Consider the following 24,880-nt stretch of genomic DNA (forward strand, 5'->3'; position numbering starts at 1 on the left):
ATTTCCCTCATGGGCCATAAAAATAGAAATAAAAATTTTAATTTCAAAGTATGGTGGACCCATGTTTGAGGTGGTAGACTAATTAAAAATATTGTTAAAATTAAACTGAATTTATGTTAAATTTCTAACTTTATCATTAATTCATTATGATAGTGTAAAAAAAAATTAATAATAATATACATAGTTTCCATCTCAAAAACCTATGTTCCTATATCCACGAGACAATATTCCAAAGAAACACATTTTCTTTAATTACTAGTATAGATAACAAGTTACAACACGATCTATATTTACAATAATGGCCCATCAAAAAAAAATTATAATAATGGGATTCGTAGAATATAAAAAATAACTCAAATTATCAAAATAGAGCACGATTGGTACATGTGTTTAAAAACTAAAAATTATTATTTAAAAATATTTATAAAAATATGTCAATAAAAAATATATATAAAAATACGTATAATATTATTTAAAAACTAAAAATAATTATTTAAAAACATAAACTAAACACCCATATATAAATTTATACAATTTACTCAAACTCTACTGTACACTTTTTGTTTTTCACTCAAAAGTCAATCAATTCCTTGGTTACCTCTTCCATTCGTGGAAAACACTTTCCATGAAGAAATTGGTATTTGGCAATGGTAAAGAGCAGCATTAAGTGCACCACTGTGCCATTGTACCACTTTTTTCTAAATGAAGACTGCAGTGTACGAAAGCAACAGATACTACTATTAGTTATCAGTATTTAATCTCCGCTCAATTCTCAACGACTCATTCATTGTCACTGACCTGGTTTTGGTTTGGTTGGTTTGGTTTTTCAGTACCATAATTTTAGCCAACTCATTCATTCAAACCCTCTCTGAAAGTACCTACAAGGCTACAACTTCTTTGTTCTGGTTTCATTTTTCAGTACTAAAAAAGATGGTAAAAATGCGTGTCATGGTTCCGGCAGAGGACGTTGACTTGTCCACCGTCAAGTACGAGCCTGAAACAATCCAAGGTCAACCCACATACTCAAAATTCCATTTCATTTACAGGGTTGCTTTCATTTTTCATATATGTGTGCAAAAATTCAATCTTTGTTGTTAGAGCCTTGTTTACTTGTTCCTTAAAAAAAAAAAAACTATGATGGTTGTTTCAGCTCCGCATTTGACGGGGTCGGTGTTCAAGCTGTTTGTTAGGATAGTGGAATCAAGGGTGTTGGGTTCTCTGATTGTGTCTCACTTGAAAAGGCAAAATAAAATGGTTGAGGTTTGTGTCTCTTTTTTTTTTTTTTTTTTTTTTTTTTTTTTTTTTTTTTTTTTTCAGTTTCTGTTATATCTTAGATTGAATTATGTGTAACAATCAAGTGGGGTTGTTGTTGTTGTTGTTGACTATAAGAGAATTGGATTGGCAGATGTTGCGGAATACTGTCATACCTGAGGCTCCCATGTTTAAACCTGAATTCCCTCCTCAAGGTTTTTATTTTTTTCCTTATACTCATTAGTTTCTTTTCTTTAATTACTTTTTTTTTTTTTTTGGGGGGGGGGGGATAGGATTTTAGATCAATTTTAGTTAAAATTTAATATTTGGTTTCTGTTAAATGGCTACCAATGGTATCAAGCTGCTTCATATTAGTATATCTTATTTAATTAGTATTTAAAAATAATAATGATTGTTATTATTTTGTTAACCATCTGCTAGTTTAATTATTTGGTTTTGGTTCAACCTGCTTTTTGAAAACGGGATTGTATAAAAAAGCTGTACCCAGAAAAAAAGAAAAAAAAAAGTGATCTTTTTAAAAAATCTGTACTTTGAAAATCTATGGTTTGAAACCAATTTACTTAAGGAATTGATAACTGTATCCATCAATCTCTAGTTTTATTTATTACATTATGTGGGAAAACCAACATCCAACAGGAAAACCACAGAAGGTAGTAGCAATTTGCAAATATTCATTTCATACAAGTACAGAGAGTAACAGGAAAATTGGGTGTCACACACAACATAGTGCTTAAACTTGTGCACTTAATTTACAAATCTTTGAACATGAAAAATAATTTAACGAGCGTGATGTGAATTTTAGAACCAGAACATGGGGTTGTTGTCCTTAAAGAATACGGAAAACCTGAGGACCGAGTTGAATCAGCCTTAAAGTGTCTTCCACATTATGATCCTGCCAGCCGTGGGAATGTGGAACCAGCTTCATCATTCCGGTATTGGAAGATACGTGATTATGCCCATGCTTATCGGTCTGGGCTTGTGACCCCATCTATGGTACGTTGCTGTTACTAGCTAGGAGTTGTGTTTATTTTCAACTGGATTACAAAAGGAACCTTCCAATTTCAATTTATAGGTGGCAGAGTACATCATCCCAGTTATCAAAGAGTTCAGCAGCAAGAAACCCCCAACACCATTATTGATTTCCTTTGATGCTGAGGAAGTCAGGAAGCAGGCTGCAGCCTCTACACAAAGGTTTGAGGAAGGTAATGCTGAATTTTAAAGTTTCATTCATGCATATGATGGTATTTACAATTTTTTTACCTATAAGAAATAATTCCACTTTAATATAAAATTTTGTCAAGCATGATTGTGTTGACTGTGGTGGAAATATAGCCCAATTAATCACTATGACACCTTTTAATGTTGGTTGTGCAGGAAAACCATTATCTATATTGGATGGGATTTTCATGGCAATCAAGGATGACATAGATTGCTTCCCTCATCCATCTAAGGGTAAGCAATCATTGAGATATTTTTTTATGGTAAAAAGGTTTCATGAGACTGTCTCTGAAGGTAGTAGACAACTTTAAAATGTCATTCTATGATGACAGGTGCAAGTACATGGATGCATGAGTTTCGCTCTGTTAACAAGGATTCAGTTTCTGTTTCAAAATTGCGTAGCTGTGGTGTAATCTTTTTAGGGAAGGCAAATATGCATGAGTTCGGCATGGGTACAACAGGAAATAATCCAAATTATGGGTAAATTTATTTCTTAACAGCTAAAATAATGTAGTTATAATGTAAATTTATCTATGAATTTAAGTCATTAATTATTATCAACACACTTAGAGCTTTTTAGCTCATTGGAATAAATTAATTTTTTGGAACATGTATGAATCAAATTATTCCTTGATAGCTTTCCTAAATGTTGTCTTTGATATCAGTACATGGCAATTGTTTAAATAAGGAGATTTGGGACTGAGAGAGATGCTTTTTGGAGAAGGGTAATAGGGGTTAAATATGAAAGTGAGAGAGGGGGGGGGGGGGGGGGGGGGGGGGAGGAAGAGGTTGGTTCTCTAACTCCATGCTGGTCCTTATAGGGTAAGTTTATGGAAGTCTATTAGAAGTGAATGGCCTAATTTTTCTCATTATGTTCAGTTTGAAATTGGAGATGGGCCAAGAGTAAAATTTTAATGGTGTTTGGTGCAGTAATAGTCCTTTGAAATTGAGTTTCCCAGAGTTTTTCAGCATTAGTAGGGATAAGGGGGCTTACTGTTTGATCTCATGAAGTTCCTCAATGGGGTTCTTTATTGGGATACGGAGTTTTTGCATGCAGTTCAAGATTGAGAATTGGAATCCTTGTCTACTTTTATGGATGTTATATATGGTGTCTCTTTGAGGGGTATTGGTGAGAATTAGCTATGCTGGATTCCTGCCAAGAGTTGGGGCTTTGAGGTGAGTAGCTATTATCGGGCATTGATGGGTGTTTGTGATCAGTCCTTCCCTTGGAGGAGCATTTGGAAGCCGAAGGTTCCTTCCAAAGCAGCGGTCTTTTTTCGAATGACTGCTTTTGGGGAAAATTTTGACAATTAATAACTTAACGCAAGCAAAAATTATGGATTCTAGATTGGTGTTACATGTATAAACGCAGTGGGAAATCAGTAAATCATCTTTTGTCCTATTGCAGTCCAGCTCTGGTCTATGGTGTTCATGTTGTTTGGTCTCTACTAGGTAATGCTGAAGTCTGTGGTTGACCTTCTAGCATGTTGGCAAGGGAAGTTTGGTCAGCATCACAACAATATTGCCTAGATGGCTGTCCCTCCTTGTGTTCTTGATTGTATTGGTCCCCAGTTGTATACATCGTGTATAGTCGGGTGACTCTCATTTTAATGTTTGAATAAATTTTTTATTACTTATCCAAATATATATTTTTTGTTTAAAAACACTTATATGGTAGGATATAGTACTCCGCTATCAACAGGTCTTGGAGTGACTGCCTTTTCTGTTTGTCTCTTGTTTATGAACACAAGGCTTTTATTTAGTTGAATCACCTTAGTTTGTTTCATGGATGTTTGCAATAACTGTCGAAATTTTCAGTTTTATACTTAAAATTTACTTAGATGGAGGAGGATTCATCTTTTTCATAAGGTTGTATGTGTTGTTGCAATGGGGAAATGGTGGATCATTTGTTGATCCATTATGAGATTGCACATACACTTTAGAGTGAAGTCTTTATGATGTTTGGGATTCATTGGCTGTTTCTGGACACAGTAGCCTCCCTCCTTTCAAATTGGTACTATTGGCTAGATAAATATTCCTTGAATGTATGGAACTTGCTGCCAGTTTGCATAATGTGGTTAGTATAAAAAGAGCATAGCAGCCATACTTTTTGAGGAGAGTGTGAGATCTATCAAGCAATTGAAGTCCTTGCTGCTTTGAATTTTGTTTGAATGCTCTTGGATATAGGGTTTTACCAACTGTATTTTCATTTTGGATTTCTAACTCTCTCAGCTTCTAATTGATTTTTTTGTATTTTTTCAAGGAACATGGGGTATTCCTTTTCTTGCAATAAAATCTATTACTTATCAAAAAAATACATGGCATGCATTTTAAGTATGTAATTCTACCTTGATCACGGTATGAAAATCAAATGCCTCAATGGGATGTGTTTCAAGATGGCTTGGATTATTTTTAATTATCCAGGTTGGTGGGCTGGTGAGCATAGCTTGGGTTCAACTTGTTTGAGTTTGGATCAACCTGTTTACATAGGGTCCATATAATCCCAACTCTACCCTATAATTATGTTTTTATCAATTAAAGTAGCAAATTTGGGTTGCCAGCTCTATGACTAGGCTAGCATAGAGAAAAGAGTTTTAGCCAAGCTAACATGATCTATCTTTCTATATCACTCAACATATAGGTTTTCCATAAAATTACTTCATGTAATTTTTTACTTATAATTTTACTTTAAAAAAAAATAATGTTTACTTATAAGTTTCCCACACGGATGAACCGACATATATTAGTAGCTTCAAGAATTCTTCAATTGTTGCAGTTAGTCATCACAATGCTGAGGCAAGCAAATGTGGCGTCAAAGAGACCTTTAATACTTCATTTAGTGTCAAATCTGTTTTTAATGGAGTATAAGATATAGTGGCCTTCCTTGATATACTGTTCATTAAAATTTTTAGAGATACTAGCTAGAGAACATTTCAGATTTTGAACAAGGAGGTTTAAATGAGTACAAGAGAATAGAAGAATACACATATACAAGATGATCCCCACTCTTTTTGATACATGTGTACTTGCATAGCTCATTTGGAATATCATCACTTATTATCTTTTGTTTTACTCTTTTCCATAATTTTAAAGCATACGTATGTTTAATTTTAGTTATTAACTGTTGTTTTTTGTATTTGAATAATTTTTATTTTGAGTAATAAATGTTCTTGTATACTTACGTATTGAATTTGACCTAGGGTCTTGATAAGATTTTTAGCCCCTAATTTTAATTTCTTTGTTGTACAAGTTCCTTGTTTCTCCCTCACTAGTTAATATATAAAAGATTTTCTGATTGATGTATTTTGAAGTGCAGAACAACAAGAAATCCTCATGCACCTGAAAGGTATACTGGTGGATCTTCCTCAGGTCCAGCAGCAATTGTAGCTTCTGGACTATGTTCTGCTGCACTTGGAACAGACGGTGGAGGTTGTGCAAATATAATATGCTGGCTGCCCAGTGATTTTTATTTTTATTTTTCTGATTTTTATGCTTAATGTAATGTTAAAAGGCAGGTTCCATTCGTATTCCTTCATCCCTTTGTGGTGTAGTGGGCTTAAAGTCAACTTATGGACGGACAGATATGAAAGGGTAAGCACTTTAAACATTGGATCCAGGGTGTGACACATTGCTTGTATTTTGTACCTTGTGCAGTTGTGCATTTCTGATATAGATAATGTTAAAAAAATTTAAATAACAGTTATATTTTCAAGATTCTAGTCAAGAGTATGGAAAATCTTTGAACTTAGTAGCACATTTTTTATTGTCGTGTAAAGTTAAAAGTCAATTCTATTCTGACTACTTCAGTAGGTCAGTCCCCTTGGACACAGTGCCTGGGTGGTAATTGTAATTTTTAACATTTGGAGTGAGGGAAGTTTGGAGCTCATATTGCTGCAGGACCATCAGCAACCATTTTCTGTTGTAGATATAAAAAATGGAAATGGTGGAAATTTGTGGTCATTCGGATAAGACTCGTGTTATGATCAAGATGAAAAAATATTAAATCTTGTAGAATAAACATCCTTAAATTTTTTATCAATAAAATTTGATTAAAGATAAGTAAAAGCCCAAGGGTAGAGGAAGAAAAATAGAATAAAATGAGTATCTTCCAAAATGAAGTGATCTACATACAGATCCATTTTAAGACTACTATTTTTTTGGCTATAAGAAAATGATTGTCATACATGAACCCCATGTTTTTGGCCTTGAGTTCTTTATGTTGTGTTGAGAATCATGATTATCTAACTTCTAGCTGAATCTACACCCTGAAAAGGAACATCATATATTATACTCCCACTTTTACATAATGCTAGATGTTAGTAAGGAGGTGAAAAGGTCATTAGGTTTCTTATTATCCTTCGGGGAAGATAAGTTGGCTTTGAAATTAGTGTACATTAAACTGTGGTGTCCCTATCAAAGGTAGATTATGTAATTACTATGGACCTTTGGAAAACAACCTCCGTGTATGACCAGTATGAAGCAGCCTATCAATTAAAAGAACCTTCCATTCTTTGTTAAAGTATATGAATGGTTGGGTGGCATTGAAATTGATACTAAAGTACTAAACTAGCAAAGGTGGTGTAATGCATTAAACCAAAAGCACTGCAGAAAATCTTAATCCATAGCCTTTTATAATTTGTGCCAATCAGTGAGTTTGCTGTGTCTTCATATCAGGCAAATACTTGCCCCAGTTCAGACATTCATATCATTGTTTTGTGGCTGTACAATGATTGACTCTTATCAGATGTAAAAATAACTTTCTTAGGGTAAATTGGGAATTAAAAAATAAATAAAAAGTTTCTCAGGAGAAGAGTTAAGGTATCACAAAATCTTACATGCTGCATCAGGAATAGCTGCAGGCGTCTTTGTGATATAGTAGATGAAACAGGTCACTGACCTCAGACATCTTCATATGTGATATCTCAGGATGAAGAATTGAATACTTCCTTTTCTGCATTTACTTTTTGATAGGATTCAAGCAGACATCAATCTAGTCTTCTTAGCAGTTCAAGGATGTTTTTTCTTTGGGAGATTAAACTTTTTCTCGGATTGTGCTGCCTTGCACCAATGGCTGACCAAAGCTTTCCTTAAAATAATGATTATCCTGTTTTGTGGCCTTGTTGTGTAACATGCTTTATTTTAGCAATAAAGCATATATAAATTGTTTTGTATGAAGAAATATCTTTGAAAATTTCCTCTCTTTTTTTTTGATAAATATATTACAAATCACAATATGTCTAGCACAATATGGGTTATAGAATTGTTAATTTGATATCTGTTACATCGTATTAAATTTGGCATCACTGTACACAAGAGCTAAATGAATTTCGTGCTTTTGTATTTTCCAGCAAGAAGGTAAATTAATGTGATAAAATTTAATCTGTATGTTTTAAGTATAAGGTAAACCAAAAGGCTCACCACTACAATCTCGTCGATTTTTAGGATCCAACATGTCTGACTCATGCTTCAGCTTTGATCATTGTAATCATTTCAATATAGCAAATAGGGGGAGTCCTCGTTATTCACATGTTAAATATTTGGCTGATGTACTGAAGATACTATTGATGCTATAGCAAGAGTTTTTCAAGCACGAGTGATTGAAAATCATATTTGGAACCTTTTCTTTGCAGATCATTATGTGGTAAAGGGACCGTGGAAATTATTGGACCAATTGCGACAACAGTGGAGGATGTCATGCTAGTGTAAGCACTTCTGCTTATGAAGATGTTCATCACTACTTTGTGTTATTTTTAGTTTCTATCTTCTAATGGATTTGTGATAAAGAGCCCTCCAATTTTATTTCATTGCTACAGTATATATTATTGTCAGTTCCAGTAAAACATGTCTAAGTTCTGCATTGCTCTACTTTTTTTTTTTTTTTTTTTATAGTAGTTCTGCATTGAATAACTCATGAATCATTAATTCTTCTCCCAAATCATAATTCAATTGTGTGGGCCATTGTAGAATTTTGAGATGGCTTGAAGTGCATAATCCATTTGTTCAGTCTCCTTTTTTTGGACGTGTTGCTTGAAGTCCCAGTTTTGTACATTCATCAACATTTAGGGTTCGAGTTATTGTCCAGTGTTACCAACACCCTCTGTGCCTCTGTGGTGCTTGGTGTTTGGGGTTCAAACCCCACCTCTCCCTTCCTCTCCTATTTACCTATTAAAAAAAGAAAAACCATTACATCTGACTTTGATGCAGTTCCAAATTATTGCCTTGGTTACAGAAAAAAAAAATTGGTTGAAAACATTTGCTTGCCTTGTATTCCTTCATTAATTCTTATTGACTGATAATTCATCAGGTATGCAGCAATCTTGGGCTCCTCTCCTGCAGATAGAATCAGTTTGAAACCGGTAACTTTAAACCTTTTTAAAAAATATATATAATAACTTTAATAATCCTTCTTGTCAAAATAATGTACAAGTTTACATACATTCTACTTTTTAAGCCTTGATTCAATTCGCTAGAAGCCTCTTTTTTTTTTTTCTTTTCCAATAGAGGAATATGTAGAACTGGAAGAAAGATGCATGCTTCGTTGATTACAATTCACTTTTTGATTTGGAATTGATAATAGCTATAGAGTTAATAATAATTCTTGTGTCCAAATATAGTCATGAAATAGTGTTGTCCGCTCAGGCTGTCTGTTCAGTATTTCTACCTTGCTTGATTGTGAGACAGGTCTTCAAATATATTTACTTTAGTTTATCCAGAACCAAGTTTTCAGTCACTCATTGGCCCTTTTTATTTCTCCCATTTAGTGGGGATTAAGGCTTTGTCAAGTTACATGGTCCTTTTTTAAGGGTGGACAGCTGCAATTAACCTTATTTATTTATTTATTCTTTTTTTGTATTTCATTTAAATGTAACTAATTGTCTATTTTTTTCTGATTTGTAGTCTGAACCTTGTTTGCCAATACTGTCATCAAATGACAGTTTAAATGCTTTGGGATCTTTGCGGCTGGGAAAATACACAGCGGTAATCTCACTTTTGTTTCCACTGATGTTGATTAAATTTAACTGCTTTAGATATCAGATTTCATTTTATAAGTATATGATTATCCTACTGCAGTGGTTTAATGATGTAAATTCGACTGATATCTCTGATAAGTGTGAAGATATTCTAGATCTGCTGTCAAAAACTCATGGTTGTGAAGTAAGTCCATCATAACTAGCATGTGCTTGATAGTTTTTTTATCGTTCATTCTTTATGCATTACTTATTTCAAAGTAAAATGGTGCTTATATTTCGCTGAAGTACTATGTTTCAAATTGAGAAATAACATTCTCATACAGTCATAATATGCTGAGATACAACATATTTCATATTATCTTTCAAGATGGTGGAGATTGTTATACCTGAGCTAAATGAAATGCGTACTGCTCATCTTGTTTCAATTGGATCTGAAATGCTGTCTTCTGTGAATCCTTATTGTGAAGAAGGGTATGATTCTTTACCTCTTTGCAAAGGTACATTAGTAGATTGTTGTATACCAAAACTAGAACTGAGTTTTCACAAGTTTCTGGAATTGTTCAGAATGAAGGATGATGGTATATTTAATCCAATCCTTCCTTTTTTCTTTCTGTAGGAAAGGGGTGAGGTTTAATTATGATACTCGTACTAGCATGGCACTTTTTCGATCATTTACTGCAACAGACTATGTGGCTGCCCAGTGTTTTAGGTGAGGCAAGATTATGATAAAAAAGAATTCAGTTCTTTTGGAACATTACATGCACATTGTTCATATTGTTAATTTTTTTCATATTTACAGCTGAAGAGTGTAATCCTTACAAGCATGCTATAGTTAATCGAATCTCATAAAATCATGGATGTCCAAAAATGTTTAACACATGTAGTTTATGTGATGTTTTTAGATTAGTTTCACTGGTCTTCTATTTTTGGAAAGATACGATTTTATCTGCATTCTAGGGCATGACACATAAAACCCAGGAGTGTTAATTGTGTTCTTTTTTCCATTTTTCTATGAGTGACCCTTCAGAAATATCTGATGTACTTAATACGTATATCACATCCTCATTTAAGGCCATGTAGTAAGTGAGATTCTCATTATTTTTACTTGGTCTAAACGATGATAGTTCTTTGTATTTAATTCTAAATATTTTTTGGTTTGCTTCAGGCGAAGGCTTATGTACCATCACATGGAGATCTTCAAGAAGGTTGATGTCATAGTGACCCCAACAACTGGGTACGTAAGCCTAATTGATTACAGTGGTAATAAATGCAACTAAAGTGGAGCAAATGATGATACACAATAAAAGTTGATCCAAATAGAATCTGTATATATCACATATAATAGTTATTATGTACCTTTCTTCCTTTTTTTTTTTTTTGTGCTTATAAATGCTATGAACTTTTATTAGAAAGGTAATAAATATCTGATCCAGCCTTGCTGTGATCTTTTTATAGGCTAATTTGTGATAAATCTTATATGTAGGCTTATTGCATTCTGAACTTGGTCTGCTTTTCTCAGTTTTTGGGAGACACATTAATTATTTGCCTGTATTTAGAGTTTTATTTACTATTACTCCTTGTGATTTTCAAATAACAATACAAATTTGATTTTTGCACTTGTTTATGTCTAATTGATTGTCATTCATAACCAACATATGATTTTTTCCAAAGTAATTATAACTGAATTGACATGCTTTCTTACACTAACAGCATGACAGCTCCCATAATACCTCCTAGTGCACTTCAGTTGGGGGAGACAGATATGCAGGTTACAGGTTTGTTGTCTATGTTTCACATTGAAACACATGAATTTGAGAAATTTCAGTCAAATTGTTTGTTTCTAATCAAATTACATTGCCTTGGGCCTTTATGTTTCTCCTAACTTCTTTTCTGTAATTATAATTACTGTTGTCATTTTCAATTATGAACTAATGATGGGGCTGGTTATAATTTTTCATTTACGCTTATGAAAGAATTGCACATGCATGATAAATTGCATCTGTCTATCATCAGTTTCTATAATTTGAAAGGTGGATAAGTCTCATGTTGCTATGTGATAATTTAAAACCTTACATGCATGTTTTGTGAGTGAAATGGTGGTTCAGTTGATAATAAACGTTAAGTAATTTTTTTTAAAAATCTTTTCTCACTAAAAAATGTGTGTCCGACCGCACTTCCTTTTGGTCTTTTGCATTGTCATAAAATGGATAGACCAGGCCAATATTGATTCATGCCTCATCTGATTTCAATCCATCTACTGCACTATTGCCTTTCTTTTTTCCAACTGCCTTTGATTCCACATGTTTAATATCAAGCTTCGAGCTTAACCTGACTCGAAAATGGTGATGTGACACCATTCTAAGGTGTAAACGTTTACATTTATGTTGCATCCATACGTTCTCTTTGTTTTTGTAGAATCTTGGTTATTGGGAATGCCAACCCTGCAACTGGAAAATGTTCTTTGCAAGCCACAATTTGACATGAAGTTAGATGGCCTCATAAGAAACTCCACATAAGGGCCATAAGGCCACGAGACCTTATTTGATGGCTAGGGGCCACAGGCTCACTTGCCATACTCCTCCCACAGCATTCCATCCCATCAAACCCAGTTACCCTTTTCCATGTAGCATGTTAGTCCACTTATGGATGTATATAACTCTAAATGTCCTTAATGTGAAAATAGCTCCTAAGTTAAGTAGCATACGTCTGCTTGAGATTCGAAGACCTTGCAACATTTCAGGTTATTCATCATATTCTGAAACTAGAACTGACCCTTTGAGGTTTTACATTGGTTTGTTTCCAGTGTTTATATTTATATATATATATATATATACACACACATTTGTTATAGGTTCAATGATCTCCAATTTCCAAAATTTTAGATTGTACATTAGGCACATGTCTGGTATCTTTTTTGATATCATAGATTCAATTATGCCAATTTTGCAAAATTATGAGATTGTGCAATAGGCAAATTTTCGGTGTCTTTTTGATTAATAACTTATTATAGATTCAATTATTTCCATTTTCTATCTATTTTTTCTAAATTTGTACTAAATTTTATGTTTCAGTTCTCTTTGTTGTCTATATTTTAGCTTTACACGTTTCACCATCTTTTAAAGTTTTCTTGCATACCCTCCTCTTGTTTTCAGGTGATCTTATGCGGTTTATCATTGCAGCAAATCTTCTTGGACTTCCTGCCATTTCTGTGCCTGTGAGTGATGCGTTTCTTTTTCTTAAAAACCTATCGGAAGTGTTCTACGGTTTATATGTGTTAGGTACTCTGCTGTCATTCCTTGTAAATGCAATTAACAGAAATGGACTCCCACCTTTACAACAAATTATGAAATTCCCATTTGTGCTTACAACCAATGTTGCAGCAACTCCAACCAGTCTTGATAATTTTTCACACAATCTATAAACTTTGAATCTAAAGGATAAAGAGAAAAAGATAAGAGGAAAGGATAGGAAAAACTTATGGTAACTTTCTTAATATCTTATGTTGCTTGTCTTGAGTAGAACATAAGTGCCAAATAATTGGAGGACATATCAATTTTGTTATGGTACTTTAAAACATATCTGTACATATTTCTAATGTAAATAAAATGAACCCCTAATTCCCAAGCTTGATGTTGTTAAATTATGCAACAACTCCTTCCAGTTTTCCCCCTTCCATATCATATACTAATCTGCCAGCAATTTATTGTACCATACGAATCCTAGAAGTGGAAACCTCTTCCAGACATTGTGACCATGAGAACACAATCTTCAATCTTACCCTCATCCATTTCTGTAAGATTTCCCTCCCATGTTATGTTTAAAAGCATGTTCTGTTTGTTTTAGTGGTAACTCTCAAATTATTCTCCCTCTTTGCCAAAAAAAAAAATGTAATTTTTTGTGAAAATTAAAACAATTAGTTCTTGAACTCATCCAAGATGCAACCCATTGAACTGAGTTCAAGAATTTGGGAGCTTACTCCAGCACACAAAAGGTTATTAAACTTTTAAATCTCTACATAGAAAGCCTTTCCTCAATTTAAGTTTTGGACATCTCTAAGTAACTTAATAGCCTATTACATTCAGTCACTATCCAAAGATAGATTCTTTGACCAATCAAGAATTCTGGGTGTGTTTTGCAACCTCTTTTATGTTTGCTATTCTGTTGGCTAATTTTTTGTCTTTTTGGGTAATTCTTCATTGTTCAGGTCGGTTATGATAAGCAAGGACTTCCAATAGGTTTGCAACTGATAGGCCGTCCATGGGGTGAAGCTTCACTTTTGCGTGTGGCATTTGCAATAGAGGTATCAGTTCTTATTATATTATTGAATGAAAGAAAATGGATAGTACATGCTATGAGCAACTTGTTAAAAAAAAAAGTGCTTGTCACTGATCTAAAGTACTCGTCATTTTTTCAGGAATTGTGTGCAAAGTCTAGGAAAAAGCCTGCAACTTTTTATGATGTTCTGAAGACTAATTAAAGTGCTGTGGCTTACTGTTGCTGTTTAATGTTTATACATTGCCACAGCTCTTACTGCTGTGGTTGTCAATATCAAAAGACATATGTTACCTTGCTAAACCAATTTGTCTATATCCAACATCAATCCAAATGGGACAATCACGATTGGATTAATAACGGCTGGGAACGTATTGTTAATTTTTTTTTTCCTTCTTTTAATAATATAATATAAGCAAGCTATTGTTGATTAGAACATATAGAAATTGAGTATTTAATTGCATTGTGTGATAATTTGTACTTTATAGGTTTCGGCATAAGATCTAACTCCTTTTAGTGACTATCAATATATGGACGAGAGTGATTTGCGTTGGCATTCAGACTCTTTTGGTAGCCATTGTCCATAACCTCATTGCATCCCAAGATTGAAATAAAGCCCTGGAAAAGAGTAAAAACAACAGAAAAATCCCACCCATCTCTCAGCTTTGGCTTTTTTAAGGCCCGTTTGGATCACGTCTGCCTCTGCACATTTTTGTATTTTTGCTTTTTTTTTTTTTTTTTTGGGACCAGTGCCTCTTGCAATAAGGCAAAGCTACAGTAGCCCAATAGTGAACAGTAATTAAAAATTATTTTATTATTATTTTTAGTTTTCAGCAAAATAAACAGTATTAAGATGCACACTTAAATTTACATTAGTCAGATCAAAACTCTGTGATAGTATGTTTATAAGACACTTCTCATCCCTGCTCACCTTTTGATCTCAAAACTCAAAACACCTTAAAGCTGCTCCTATCTGCCAGCACCCTTTTCCGGCTGCTGCACGTCAATTTACTAGCATAACAGATAAAAGCATAGTATACAATGCACAAAACTTCCATATTTGCCAGATGTTGAAGAAATTGTTAGTGGGAAATCTTCCCATTTTGGAAAGGTTGATTCACAGACACCCACAAGCTGTAACACCAAGGTCCAACCTCTACACTAGCATAATACATCTCTTAAAAATTTGACCCTTTCACTTTGGGGATAAAAGATGTGGGAATGTTTAGGCCCCATTTAGTATACCTACTCAAACACATGTTTTCAGTTTTTAAACAACATTATATGTATTTTCACACTTTTTCACCTACACATATTTTCAAACAACAAAATACATCTTTTTAAGTGTATGTACTAAACACCTCCCTTAAGTGCTGTAAAATGATGGTTAAGGACATACATCACAACAAAACCATAATGGTAATAACAAACAGTTGTGCCATTCATGGCTGTAACGGGCGAGAGGTATAGTGAGGGAATGGACATGAACAGGCCTAAGCTGCACTATAAACGACCCCTTCTTAAACCTTGAAGATTGCAGATCTACTAAATTGTTCCTAAGATCTAGTTCATTATAATTTTCCCTCAAAATTGAATTTTTGTCCATCTCTTTTTGAGTGGCCGAACTTAAATAAAACCTCTTTATCTAACAATCAATTTCAAAATGTATGTTACCACAACACATAGGATAATAGGTATGCAGTTTAAGAGAAGCCCACGCTTCAAAGAATGCATTTAGTATATGGAACTGAATGTTCCAATTTGCTTGCTACATGAACCTCAAGGCACATTTTTTTCTATGTAAATCAAGAATCTGGCCCTTCTTTGTCTAGTTTATTCTCGTCCACAACATCACTAGGGCGGTCCAGCCCAGCAGGGATCTTTCCTGGATAATTAGTTGTTGAGGCATCTGAACCTGTCATACTGGCCAAACAAGAGAAGTCATAAGAATCCTGAACAAAAAAATTCACCAACAGTTTAGAAGAGTTCATAAATTCACCTTCTATCAACAATGACCATAGAACGAAGCTCACAATTTGCAAAGCTGCAAGTACATGTTGCAATAGTTATTTTTTATTCGTGAATAAGTTGACAAAAGGAGACATTGATGTGTCAATTAAACCCTACATCAAGCTCCTATTTAATTTTTATTTGAAGTAATATGCTTATAATAATCCTATATTTAAGAAAACAAAAACGAAAAAAAAATTATAAGAGATTGATTTAAGAAAAGATACATTAATGATTTCATTACAGCTCAAGGATGCAAAAATAGAAATGTTACAGTATGTAAGTACATGCAGTGAGAAGAGATCATGAAGCATGATATAAAAAGCAAAATGAAAAACATATTTCAAATATTTTCTTTTCATTATTTTTTATTCTAAAAGTTCAAACCTTGAGGGGCAAAAATAGAAGACAATCAGTCCTATTGGGAAAATGAAAGGCAAAAACTCTTATGTAGTGAATATTATATCTTATGTACCTAGGAGAAAACATGGTAATACCCTGAAAGGAGCATCCTTATCTACTAAGCTGATGATTCATGTTTAAAGATTGAGTCAAAATATTCTTCAAATAAATAAAAGGCATAATGGATAATTACTGTTTGCATATCTCTTTCTTCACCAAGGGGTGACAGTCATTTCCAAATGAACTTAGCGTGTGAAACAAGAATCCACTGTGGGTAACAATTGCAATCTCCTTCTCTGGCCGTGTCCACAACCTGAGAAACAATTTTACAGAAAATCAGAGGTTCCACTTATGATCAGTCAAATTGAATAACCATATATGCTTACAATACCTAAATAAAAAAAAAACAACTAAGAGAAAATATTGAGGAAATCAATCAAAGCTTTATAACTTTACATACTTCTTGGGACCTATTGGCTCTTTAGATTCATGTTCTATACAAATTATGAGAAACACGAAGAGCAATCAAAATGTATTTTGTCCTTGTCAAAGACAGGATCTTGAAAGGATTGATAAGCTGGAAAGTTCATAGTACGTTGAGAAATAAAGGATCAAAGCTAGCAATACCAATGAGCATGTGATGAATTAAAATGAACCTAGTGCTTCAAAAGGTTATAAGTTAGATTTGAAGACAGCACATTGAACACCATGTTAGTCACAGGATATTAATTGATGCATCATGTGTCCTTTCTAGGGAGTAGGGAAATGTAAGATACCACAATAGAACAATAGGAAGTCCAACTTCCATGTAACAAATGGTTGCAGTTTCAATAAGTTACTGTTTGAATGAATGTTAGGGCCTAACTATAAGTAAACAAGCTTGTCACCAGTTCATGAACTTCAACCCCCTAGCTGCAACTTCCTCCGTCGTCTCTCTAATATCAGCCTTCCATAATATATCCTCATCACTTTCTATCTGCAAAATAATAGTAATAATAAATTTTATTCACTATAGAACCAAAGGAAACAACTAATTTTCGCCTGAAATTGTACTGCCAGCAAAAGATAAAAGCATCCTCAATGAAATTATAACTGCTAGCTGTTTCTAGATCTATTTAGATATCTAAGTTCTTACCAATGAGAAATCAATTGCAGGAAAAAGGAACTGATATTCACTGACATTCCTCCTTTTATCACAAGGGTGAACTCCCTGCAACCAGATACATACAATCCAAAAATACCTTTAGATGTCAATAAACAAAGTTACCGGATAACACTTGAAGGAAAAAGGAATGCAGCAACAATTAATATGTACCAAACTCATCACAATTATTAAAAATTTCTGGTCTAATAGAAATGAATGGAACATTTTCCATCAATGGCCTCTGCATCAATTTGAATTAGAGAATTCTAAAATTTGTGCAATTAAAATTAGAAAAAACCAAGCCAACTAAAACAAAAAATTACAACAGGCCAATTCTGAAACCATCAACGTGCAAATGGAATGGCTGACTCTCTTCCCTATGAAAGCATTGAATTTCTTCTATAAGATGGCTTAAAGAATTTATACTCACTAGGTTTAACAGAAATCTTGTAGGCATGAGCTTGATTTTATACTCATTAGCTCTCAACAATATGATACACTTTCCTCCAATGGGATGCATGTGTAAATGCAAGAAAGAAAAATATCTTATTTTCACAAGACATACCAAATGTTCTCGACAAAGTTCTACTGCTATGATTGGCGGGCAGTTAAGACTTGAGATTGCAGCACGACTACTGTTTCCTGCATTTGCCACCATTAGAGGCAATACATCCATCCTATCTGTATAGCCCTCACCACCAAATACTCCAACAGCAGTTTGTATGGTCCTATAATCAGGTAACCATAAGCAAAATTTTGCAACATTAATAATTGATGCATGTCTTCCCAGGACAAATAACAACTACATGAAACAAATTCATCTTCCAAAAGGAGAACAGACAAAATGCCACCATATTTTTATACATCCAATGAGACGTAGTCCTAGCCAATTATGCTACCCATGGAGTTAATGAGCTCTGCAACTACAGGTGAACCAACTCCACCTGAATGCTATTGTAGAGATAAATGACTTTTAAACAGACTAAATCTCAAACTACTCAAACGGTACCCACAAGTTTATTGAACTTCCATAAACTATATATGCTACATAAATCCAGCAAGATTTATATGAAATTATACTTCTCTCAATTGCCTTTGATTTTAACATAGAAACGGGAATTTTTTGGCAATCTGCTAATTGGCCTCCAGCTTTTGCATGGGAACTATAATCAATAAAATGTAAGCATCTCACAAGAATAAAATGCAATCCCAAAATCAAAAGGCTTCTAAAAGAGCATGTTATGTTCAATTGAATAGCATAATTTTCATATATTTTGCTATGTTAAATTGTATAGCATAATTTTCATATATCATGCTATGTTCAATTGTATAGCCAAGGGTATATAAGTTTCAAGCTCAATCAAAACTCACAAATTAACATTATCCATTAGAAAAGGAGGTGCAACACAATATCCTTAGGTTTTCCTCTCTGGTCCTATGGATTAAATTGCACTTTCTTTTATTGGTAAGTTACTCACACACCAAGTGCATCTTGAAACAACAACTTGACCCTCACCTTGCTCTTACAATGGGAGGAGGTGCCATCTTAACTAGAATTCATTGGCCTGTTGATTTGTAATTTATCAGAAATCATTACATATTTAGTTGTTTGATGACAACATTGCAAGAACCACTACTCTTCAGGACAGCAAAAAAAAATTGCAAATCCCCAACTCTATCCACCTCACAAGACTTGTTAGTGATATATTAAAGTAATTGTTTTTACTGCCCCCACGCCCCCCCCCCCCCCCCCAAAAAAAAAAGAAATGAAAAAAGTTCTAATTGGTCTGTCATGTCCTGACGCTAGTCTAACACAAAGAAGGTGAGCAGTCAATGTCAAGGCCACTATGGTCATTTTCTGAAAATCAAACTAAAATGGAGCATTAATGACCAATTTGATTGTTGTTTACAAGAATTACGCTTCAATATAAAAAATATGCTGAACAAGGAGTATTCAAATCTAAACAACAGAGGTGGAAATACTCATAATGGAATTTGTTTAAGTGATATATTTATATGATTTCATGCTAGTTTTGAAAGTACATCAAGACAGGATATTTCAATTCCCAGGATTCTAACACATGAGAACCGTCAACGCTGAAGCAAAAAAAAAAGAAGAAGACTTTTATAGGCTTTGAAATTCCAAAGTATTTACATTAAACACTTTAACTACAACAAATTTAGATCGTGCCAGGATGGAGATTGTAAATGTAAGTAACTAATGAATCACTTATGGACTGATTTTATGAATAACAGTTTCTGCATTTTCAAGGAAACTCTGAATGCTTAATTAAGTAGAGATATTCTGAAAAACCCATCTCCTCAAGAAATCTACCCTTGAGATTTTCTTGTGAACCCATTCATGAGCTTGAGGAAAAATAAAAATATCATTGAAGCCTGACAATGTACACACAGACTTCCACCCCATCACATTGATAAGAGTTTCTGGGCACATCCACTATTAGACCAGGATTAAAACAATATTAGCACGTGCAAATGCAAATTTGCAAGCATAGTTGTCAAATGTGAATCGTATTGTGAATTGATTTTTTATTTTTTTTTTCAAATTATAAATTTGGAATATATTCCAAACGTATTTTATAATATTTAACAAGTTAACTAAATAAATCAAATTAACCTGTGTTTATAACATACACATTCAAATTGATTAAACTCAAAAGTGATAATACATGACAAATGACCCAAAATAATAATTTATTTTCATCATATTCATCATCTTGCCTAATCAACTCCATCTAAGTCAATGTTATCATCATGTTCATCATTTTGCTAATTTATTTCTTCATTGAAATTTTCTTCATTTACTATCTCTTCTTTTTTTTCTTTTTAATTTTTTAAAAATATTTCTTCATGGCATTCTAGCTTCTTAGATTTTTAACAACAACGAAAAAATTAAAAAATAATTATATTGTCAGATTCATTGTAAAGAAAAGAATTTGCAAATATGAAAGTGAAGTGTAAGCTTGTAGTCCAAATTTTGAAGAAGAAAGAGGGGAAAAAAACCTTATGTATATGTTATTTTATTGGGCTAAATTAAACTAATAATTTTTTTGTTAAAAACAAGTCTAACAACCTGTTGGATTCAAACAAAAGCACAAATTTTAACAAAACAACTCATTTTAAAGCATATTTCTATGTATTGTATGGTACCATGATTTTATGATACAATATGCACCACTGTATTGTACTATTTATAAGCACTTCCAATTCGCCATTACGATACGGAACTTTTTGTGCACAATACGATACGTATCGCGTATCGTATGATACTGACAACTATGTTTGCAAGTTTGCACATACACAAGTAGTACAAAACTTTGAGTGCACCAAGTGGAATTCATATAAGAATCAAAGATCCTGTGTAGTAACTGCACATTCTCTTTCCAAAAGTGTATTGCCTTGTATCTGTTGCAAACATGACCATAGTCTATCACTCTTATTGAACAATAAAAGCCAATAAGTGGTCATTTTGATCGCGAAAATCAAGTTTATCAACAACAAAGTTAATGTTCAAAAAACATAAATGGAACAATTCCTTCCAGCTGTATCAGCATTATGTAACACCACCAGAACTATAAAATTTGGAAGAGCACATTATAGTGCAACTTTCAAAACCAATCAGGAAAAGAGAAAAGAGTATCTCAAGAACCTTTTTCACTTCAATCCAAGTAAAAAAAAAAAAAAAAAATCTACTTTTTAGCTTCAGATAAAATCACTAGACATCATTTCAAATAAAATAATTCTGCCCACACTAATCAGAAAAGCATGACTCTAATATCATAGAAGTGGCAATTTTTTTTTTTTATAAATTGATATAGTACACAGACGTGGAAAATATAGCAACAAAAGCTTATCAAGATCCAATATGTGTACAAAATGCTGATGTCAATACCTTATCAATGGGGATGTAATAACTAAATCAACCCGCTTGGAAAGCCCACTGGCATGAACATGCTTTCGCAGATTATCAACCTGTAATATTAGCCAGAGTATTAATGCAATATTATTCTCATGGGGGTATTACATTATTTCAAACAAGACAAAAATTTTGGTACAGCTATTTTTATAAAATTTGGATAAACGTTTAATGACTTGCTTTATACCTGTTGCCAGCCTAGTGGTGTAAGGTGTGCATCAAAGTATTCTGGAGACAAGTATGCCTTGTAGTTCTTATCTCCCTCTACATTGTGGATCCCTTGTGCATGCCTCACCTGGATGTATGGTTTTAAAAGACCACAATGCCTTGAGTTGCGAGCAAAAGCCAAGAAAGAAGGCAATCTTGAATGTCCTTCAGACAAAATGTATAGAAGCTTCAAATCCATGATGGACTTGGAAACTAATTTGAAAACAAATTTGGATACCAACCAGGTGAAGAGTTTTGCATCTGTGCAATGGAAACAAACATGGGCCTGCACCACCATCCATATCTGCAACTGAAGACAATCGCTTTTAAGTAAGAAACTGGAAAAACATGAGCACAAAACAATTTGCTTGTAACATTTCAAGTAAAATAAGGATTTCAAGATAGCATCAGGTCAAAATCACAAATATAATACATGTATGTATGCATTTTAGTATTTATAGACTAGATATAACAAAAACATGTGTGTTTAAGAAGGGAAACAGCTAACTCAGCAATCACTTGCTTAGTGTATGGCCATGACCCGTGAGAGGATCCACAGCTAGAGCTGTTTGGAGTCGTGGACCATATGAAAACAACCACTATATACCAAAGAAACATTATTGCTCCCAATGCTCCACTATTGCAAAAGGGTCTCAAGCAAATCTCTAATAAATAACAATATGCAGGTTTTTAGTCTTCATGACAACCCAGCAGACTTATCATGGAGAATGAGGATTGAAGCTAAGAAAACTTCATTAAAATGCTATGTTCTTCTAGTAAGTTTCAGAGGTAAATCCTGCTCATTGATCTAAAAGACTATCTTGTAAATCATCAATAGATTACAGCTAGTCATTGGATACTGACAGTGAATTATTAACCAAACTCTTGAGAACCATCATAAGATGAAAATTTTGCAAGCAAAGCTTCGGAGAGATGTATTCGTAGAACTATATGGTCTTAAGTAGGAAAAATATTTGTTATTTCTGGTCTGCAATCATGGTTAATATAAAGCCATGCAACACTGTGGAGAAATAATGTCCCCCAACGATCACAGTCAATAAGTTCCATCACTAAACTAATGGGATAAAAGATAAATATACAATGAATAGAGGTGCTAAAAGAATTTGGTTTCTTTTAAAAGCATGGACCTGAAGATTTCGTCCACTGAAGAAAGCTGAAAGTATAATTAAAGCAAGTGATCAAACATGTATAATATTCAAAGCTATGTCCATGAGCATCAACTCTAAGAACAAAAACAATCCACAAGAAATGCAGGATTGGCTGTCAAATTAATGTTAACAGTTATAGGGTTAAAATTTTAGAAACAAACTCAATTAGCAACATTGTGATGATGTATCAGGCTGGACCAATGTGTAACAAATTTCTACATTGTTGGCTTTTAGGAAACACTTAGAGTGTGTTTGAATACCGCTTATTTTGCTAAAATTGAAAAATTATTACTGAAAGTACTGTAGATGAAGGTAAAAGTTAATTGAAAGCAGGACCCATGAATAGTGTCAAAAAGTGCAATGGGGCCCATGATAGTAGCAAAAATAAGTTAAATAGTGAAATAATTTTAATTTTTCATTTCAATCCAAATGCATACTTATACAGTTGTAAAAATTTCACACGTTTGATAATCATTCCAAGTTAAAATGTTTTATTTTTTCTTGATAAATTCCAAAGTTCATGGAATTTACAATGAGCACATAAATAGTGCCAAAAAGTATAATGAAGCCTATGAATAGTAACAAAAATAAGTTGAATAGTGAAATAATTTTAATTTTTCATTTCAATCCAAACGAACACTTATACAGCTGTAAAAATTTCACACGTTTGATAATCATTCCAAGTTAAAATGTTTTATTTTTTCTTGATAAATTCCAAAGTTCATGGAATCTATAGGTCCACAATTTTTTTGAATGAATTGATAAAATCTTAAAATAACGCCTCAAAGGTGTTCTCTTTGCATCATTTCCAATAAATCCCCACCAACAATACCTTCTTTTTTTTTAATCGGGTTAATTTAAATTCCATATAATCAAAAGCCAAGTTTTCTTAAGCATGAACAACGAGACCAGAAGCACATAACAAGCATAATTTAATAAGCAAGATTTACTGCTATTGAATAAATGAGCATTAAAGGGCACGTATATAATGGGAATGGTCAAGAATTTTATGGCCAGATAAGAAATCCCAAATGAAAATGTACAAAAATCACAAATTTCAATCCACAATACAATTTCCCTTACACAATATCAAACCTTTAAAGATCAAGCCAGTACTATTTTCCCGTAAGATTCACAGATCAAGAAAACCAAAACCTCATCTCAGCTACATGAAAATTTCCTCAATGACCCTCATCCCAAGACACCAGCTTTAGCAGCATAAATCCAAGATATATACAAAACAATCTTAAAAACAAATAAAAACCCATATGAAATAACTCAAAATTAAAACCCACATAGTTATATATGTGTGCGTTATTTGAGTATTAGGGAAAAGGGCATATTACCAGGGTTAGAGGAGAAACAGAGAGCAGAGAAACGAGAACGAAGGGGTGGGGATGAGTGAGATTGAGACCTGTTAGAAATGCAAGTGGAGGAAGAGAGATACGTTAGGGGAATGCAAGTCCTTTGCTTGTTTTTCCTATGATAATGTCTGAGTGTGACAGGAATACTTGTGATTGGATTAAGCGTATTATATATTTCTGAATAATAAGGATTAACGGGATTTTTAATAATATTGGTCATGTTGCTACTTCGCTGTTCTATGCTAGTTTTGCTGAAACTTGCCTTTGTGATTTTATTTTTAGAAGCTGGGACTGTATGGGCTATTGTGCCTTGAGTCTTCGAATCTGGAGTGGACCACCCTACACCCTATTTAGGCCTCCTTTTACATATGTGGCATGGCTTAATTGGATGTTACAACTACAAACTTGCATCTCACTTTAGTTTCTAGAGGCTTTTATTATTATTATTATTTGATAGTTGTGAGAGAAGACTTTGAACTTAAAGATATCTTTAATCTCTATTGAGTCATAACTTATAAGACTCTTAATTGGAGTATTTCATTTTTTTTTTTCCTTTTTTTTTTGAGAAACAAACACATACGAGAAAAAGGAAAAAGGGTTTTAAAATAAAAGCACATCATAACTTCACTCAAAAATCATAATAACTTTTAAGGAAGGGTAGAATAAGTTATATTACACGCAACATATTCTCTTAAGCAATGAAGCTAATAATTGTATACTATATAAGTTTTATAAATAAAACTAACATCTTACCAATCACAAAATAATATTTAAAATATTTGGTTGATTTTTTTAAAACAAAATATTTCATTTATTATGTGTTGAAATTGCATCCATCTTATTCATTATCAAATGAGAGCTAGATTTTGTTCTTTAACTGTCTGGATGGAGTCTGTTCCTCTAGACATCGATAC

The 24,880-nt window shown here is 33.3% G+C and overlaps 2 protein-coding genes across 5 annotated transcripts; one reads left to right on the plus strand and one right to left on the minus strand.

Annotated features, from left to right (window-relative positions):
• Positions 1-580: 580 nt before the first annotated feature.
• Positions 581-14,166, plus strand: LOC115968627 (fatty acid amide hydrolase). Its single transcript, XM_031088063.1, has 21 exons — positions 581-716; positions 831-1,009; positions 1,151-1,260; positions 1,406-1,466; positions 2,075-2,265; positions 2,345-2,474; positions 2,647-2,724; positions 2,823-2,970; positions 5,807-5,919; positions 6,006-6,081; positions 8,121-8,192; positions 8,795-8,846; positions 9,388-9,468; positions 9,562-9,645; positions 9,829-9,932; positions 10,078-10,170; positions 10,627-10,695; positions 11,172-11,236; positions 12,614-12,675; positions 13,666-13,761; positions 13,876-14,166. Exons 1-21 carry the CDS (start codon positions 703-705, stop codon positions 13,936-13,938), a joined length of 1,941 nt encoding a protein of 646 aa, XP_030943923.1. The 5' UTR covers positions 581-702; the 3' UTR covers positions 13,939-14,166.
• A 987-nt stretch (positions 14,167-15,153) lies between these two features.
• On the minus strand, positions 15,154-24,229 carry LOC115968882 (phosphoglycerate mutase-like protein 1). 4 transcript variants are annotated; one of them, XM_031088414.1, is made up of 10 exons: positions 24,017-24,229; positions 21,676-21,743; positions 21,414-21,598; positions 21,203-21,282; positions 17,855-18,017; positions 17,281-17,355; positions 17,033-17,121; positions 16,339-16,458; positions 15,733-15,777; positions 15,154-15,656 (listed from the first exon to the last, which is right to left on the minus strand). In XM_031088414.1, the coding sequence occupies exons 1-10, from the start codon at positions 24,184-24,186 to the stop codon at positions 15,539-15,541; spliced, it is 1,113 nt and encodes a 370-aa protein (XP_030944274.1). In that variant the 5' UTR covers positions 24,187-24,229; the 3' UTR covers positions 15,154-15,538. The 4 variants fall into 4 exon arrangements, with proteins under 4 accessions (XP_030944274.1, XP_030944275.1, XP_030944277.1 ...); XM_031088415.1 differs by having other exon boundaries at positions 21,414-21,521; positions 23,949-24,223; XM_031088417.1 differs by having other exon boundaries at positions 21,414-21,521; positions 24,017-24,105.
• Positions 24,230-24,880: the final 651 nt, after the last annotated feature.

The sequence above is a fragment of the Quercus lobata genome, chromosome 11 (assembly GCF_001633185.2).
Source record: "Quercus lobata isolate SW786 chromosome 11, ValleyOak3.0 Primary Assembly, whole genome shotgun sequence".
NCBI classification, from domain to species: domain Eukaryota; kingdom Viridiplantae; phylum Streptophyta; class Magnoliopsida; order Fagales; family Fagaceae; genus Quercus; species Quercus lobata.

Bases quoted from the DNA above. Each gene is read 5' to 3' on its own strand.
- LOC115968882 (XM_031088414.1), bottom strand. From the start codon at position 24,186: ATGACCAATATTATTAAAAATCCCGTTAATCCTTATTATTCAGAAATA. The intron at 16,459-17,032 runs GTGACAAGCTTG...ATTGTTTCTCAG, and splicing joins GGGTTGAAGTTCATGAACTG to GTTGTGGACACGGCCAGAGA. The intron at 15,778-16,338 runs GTAATTATCCAT...ATGTACTTGCAG, and splicing joins AAGAAAGAGATATGCAAACA to CTTTGCAAATTGTGAGCTTC.
- LOC115968627 (XM_031088063.1), top strand. The intron at 2,971-5,806 runs GTAAATTTATTT...TTTGAAGTGCAG, and splicing joins GGAAATAATCCAAATTATGG to AACAACAAGAAATCCTCATG. The intron at 8,847-9,387 runs GTAACTTTAAAC...TCTGATTTGTAG, and splicing joins ATAGAATCAGTTTGAAACCG to TCTGAACCTTGTTTGCCAAT.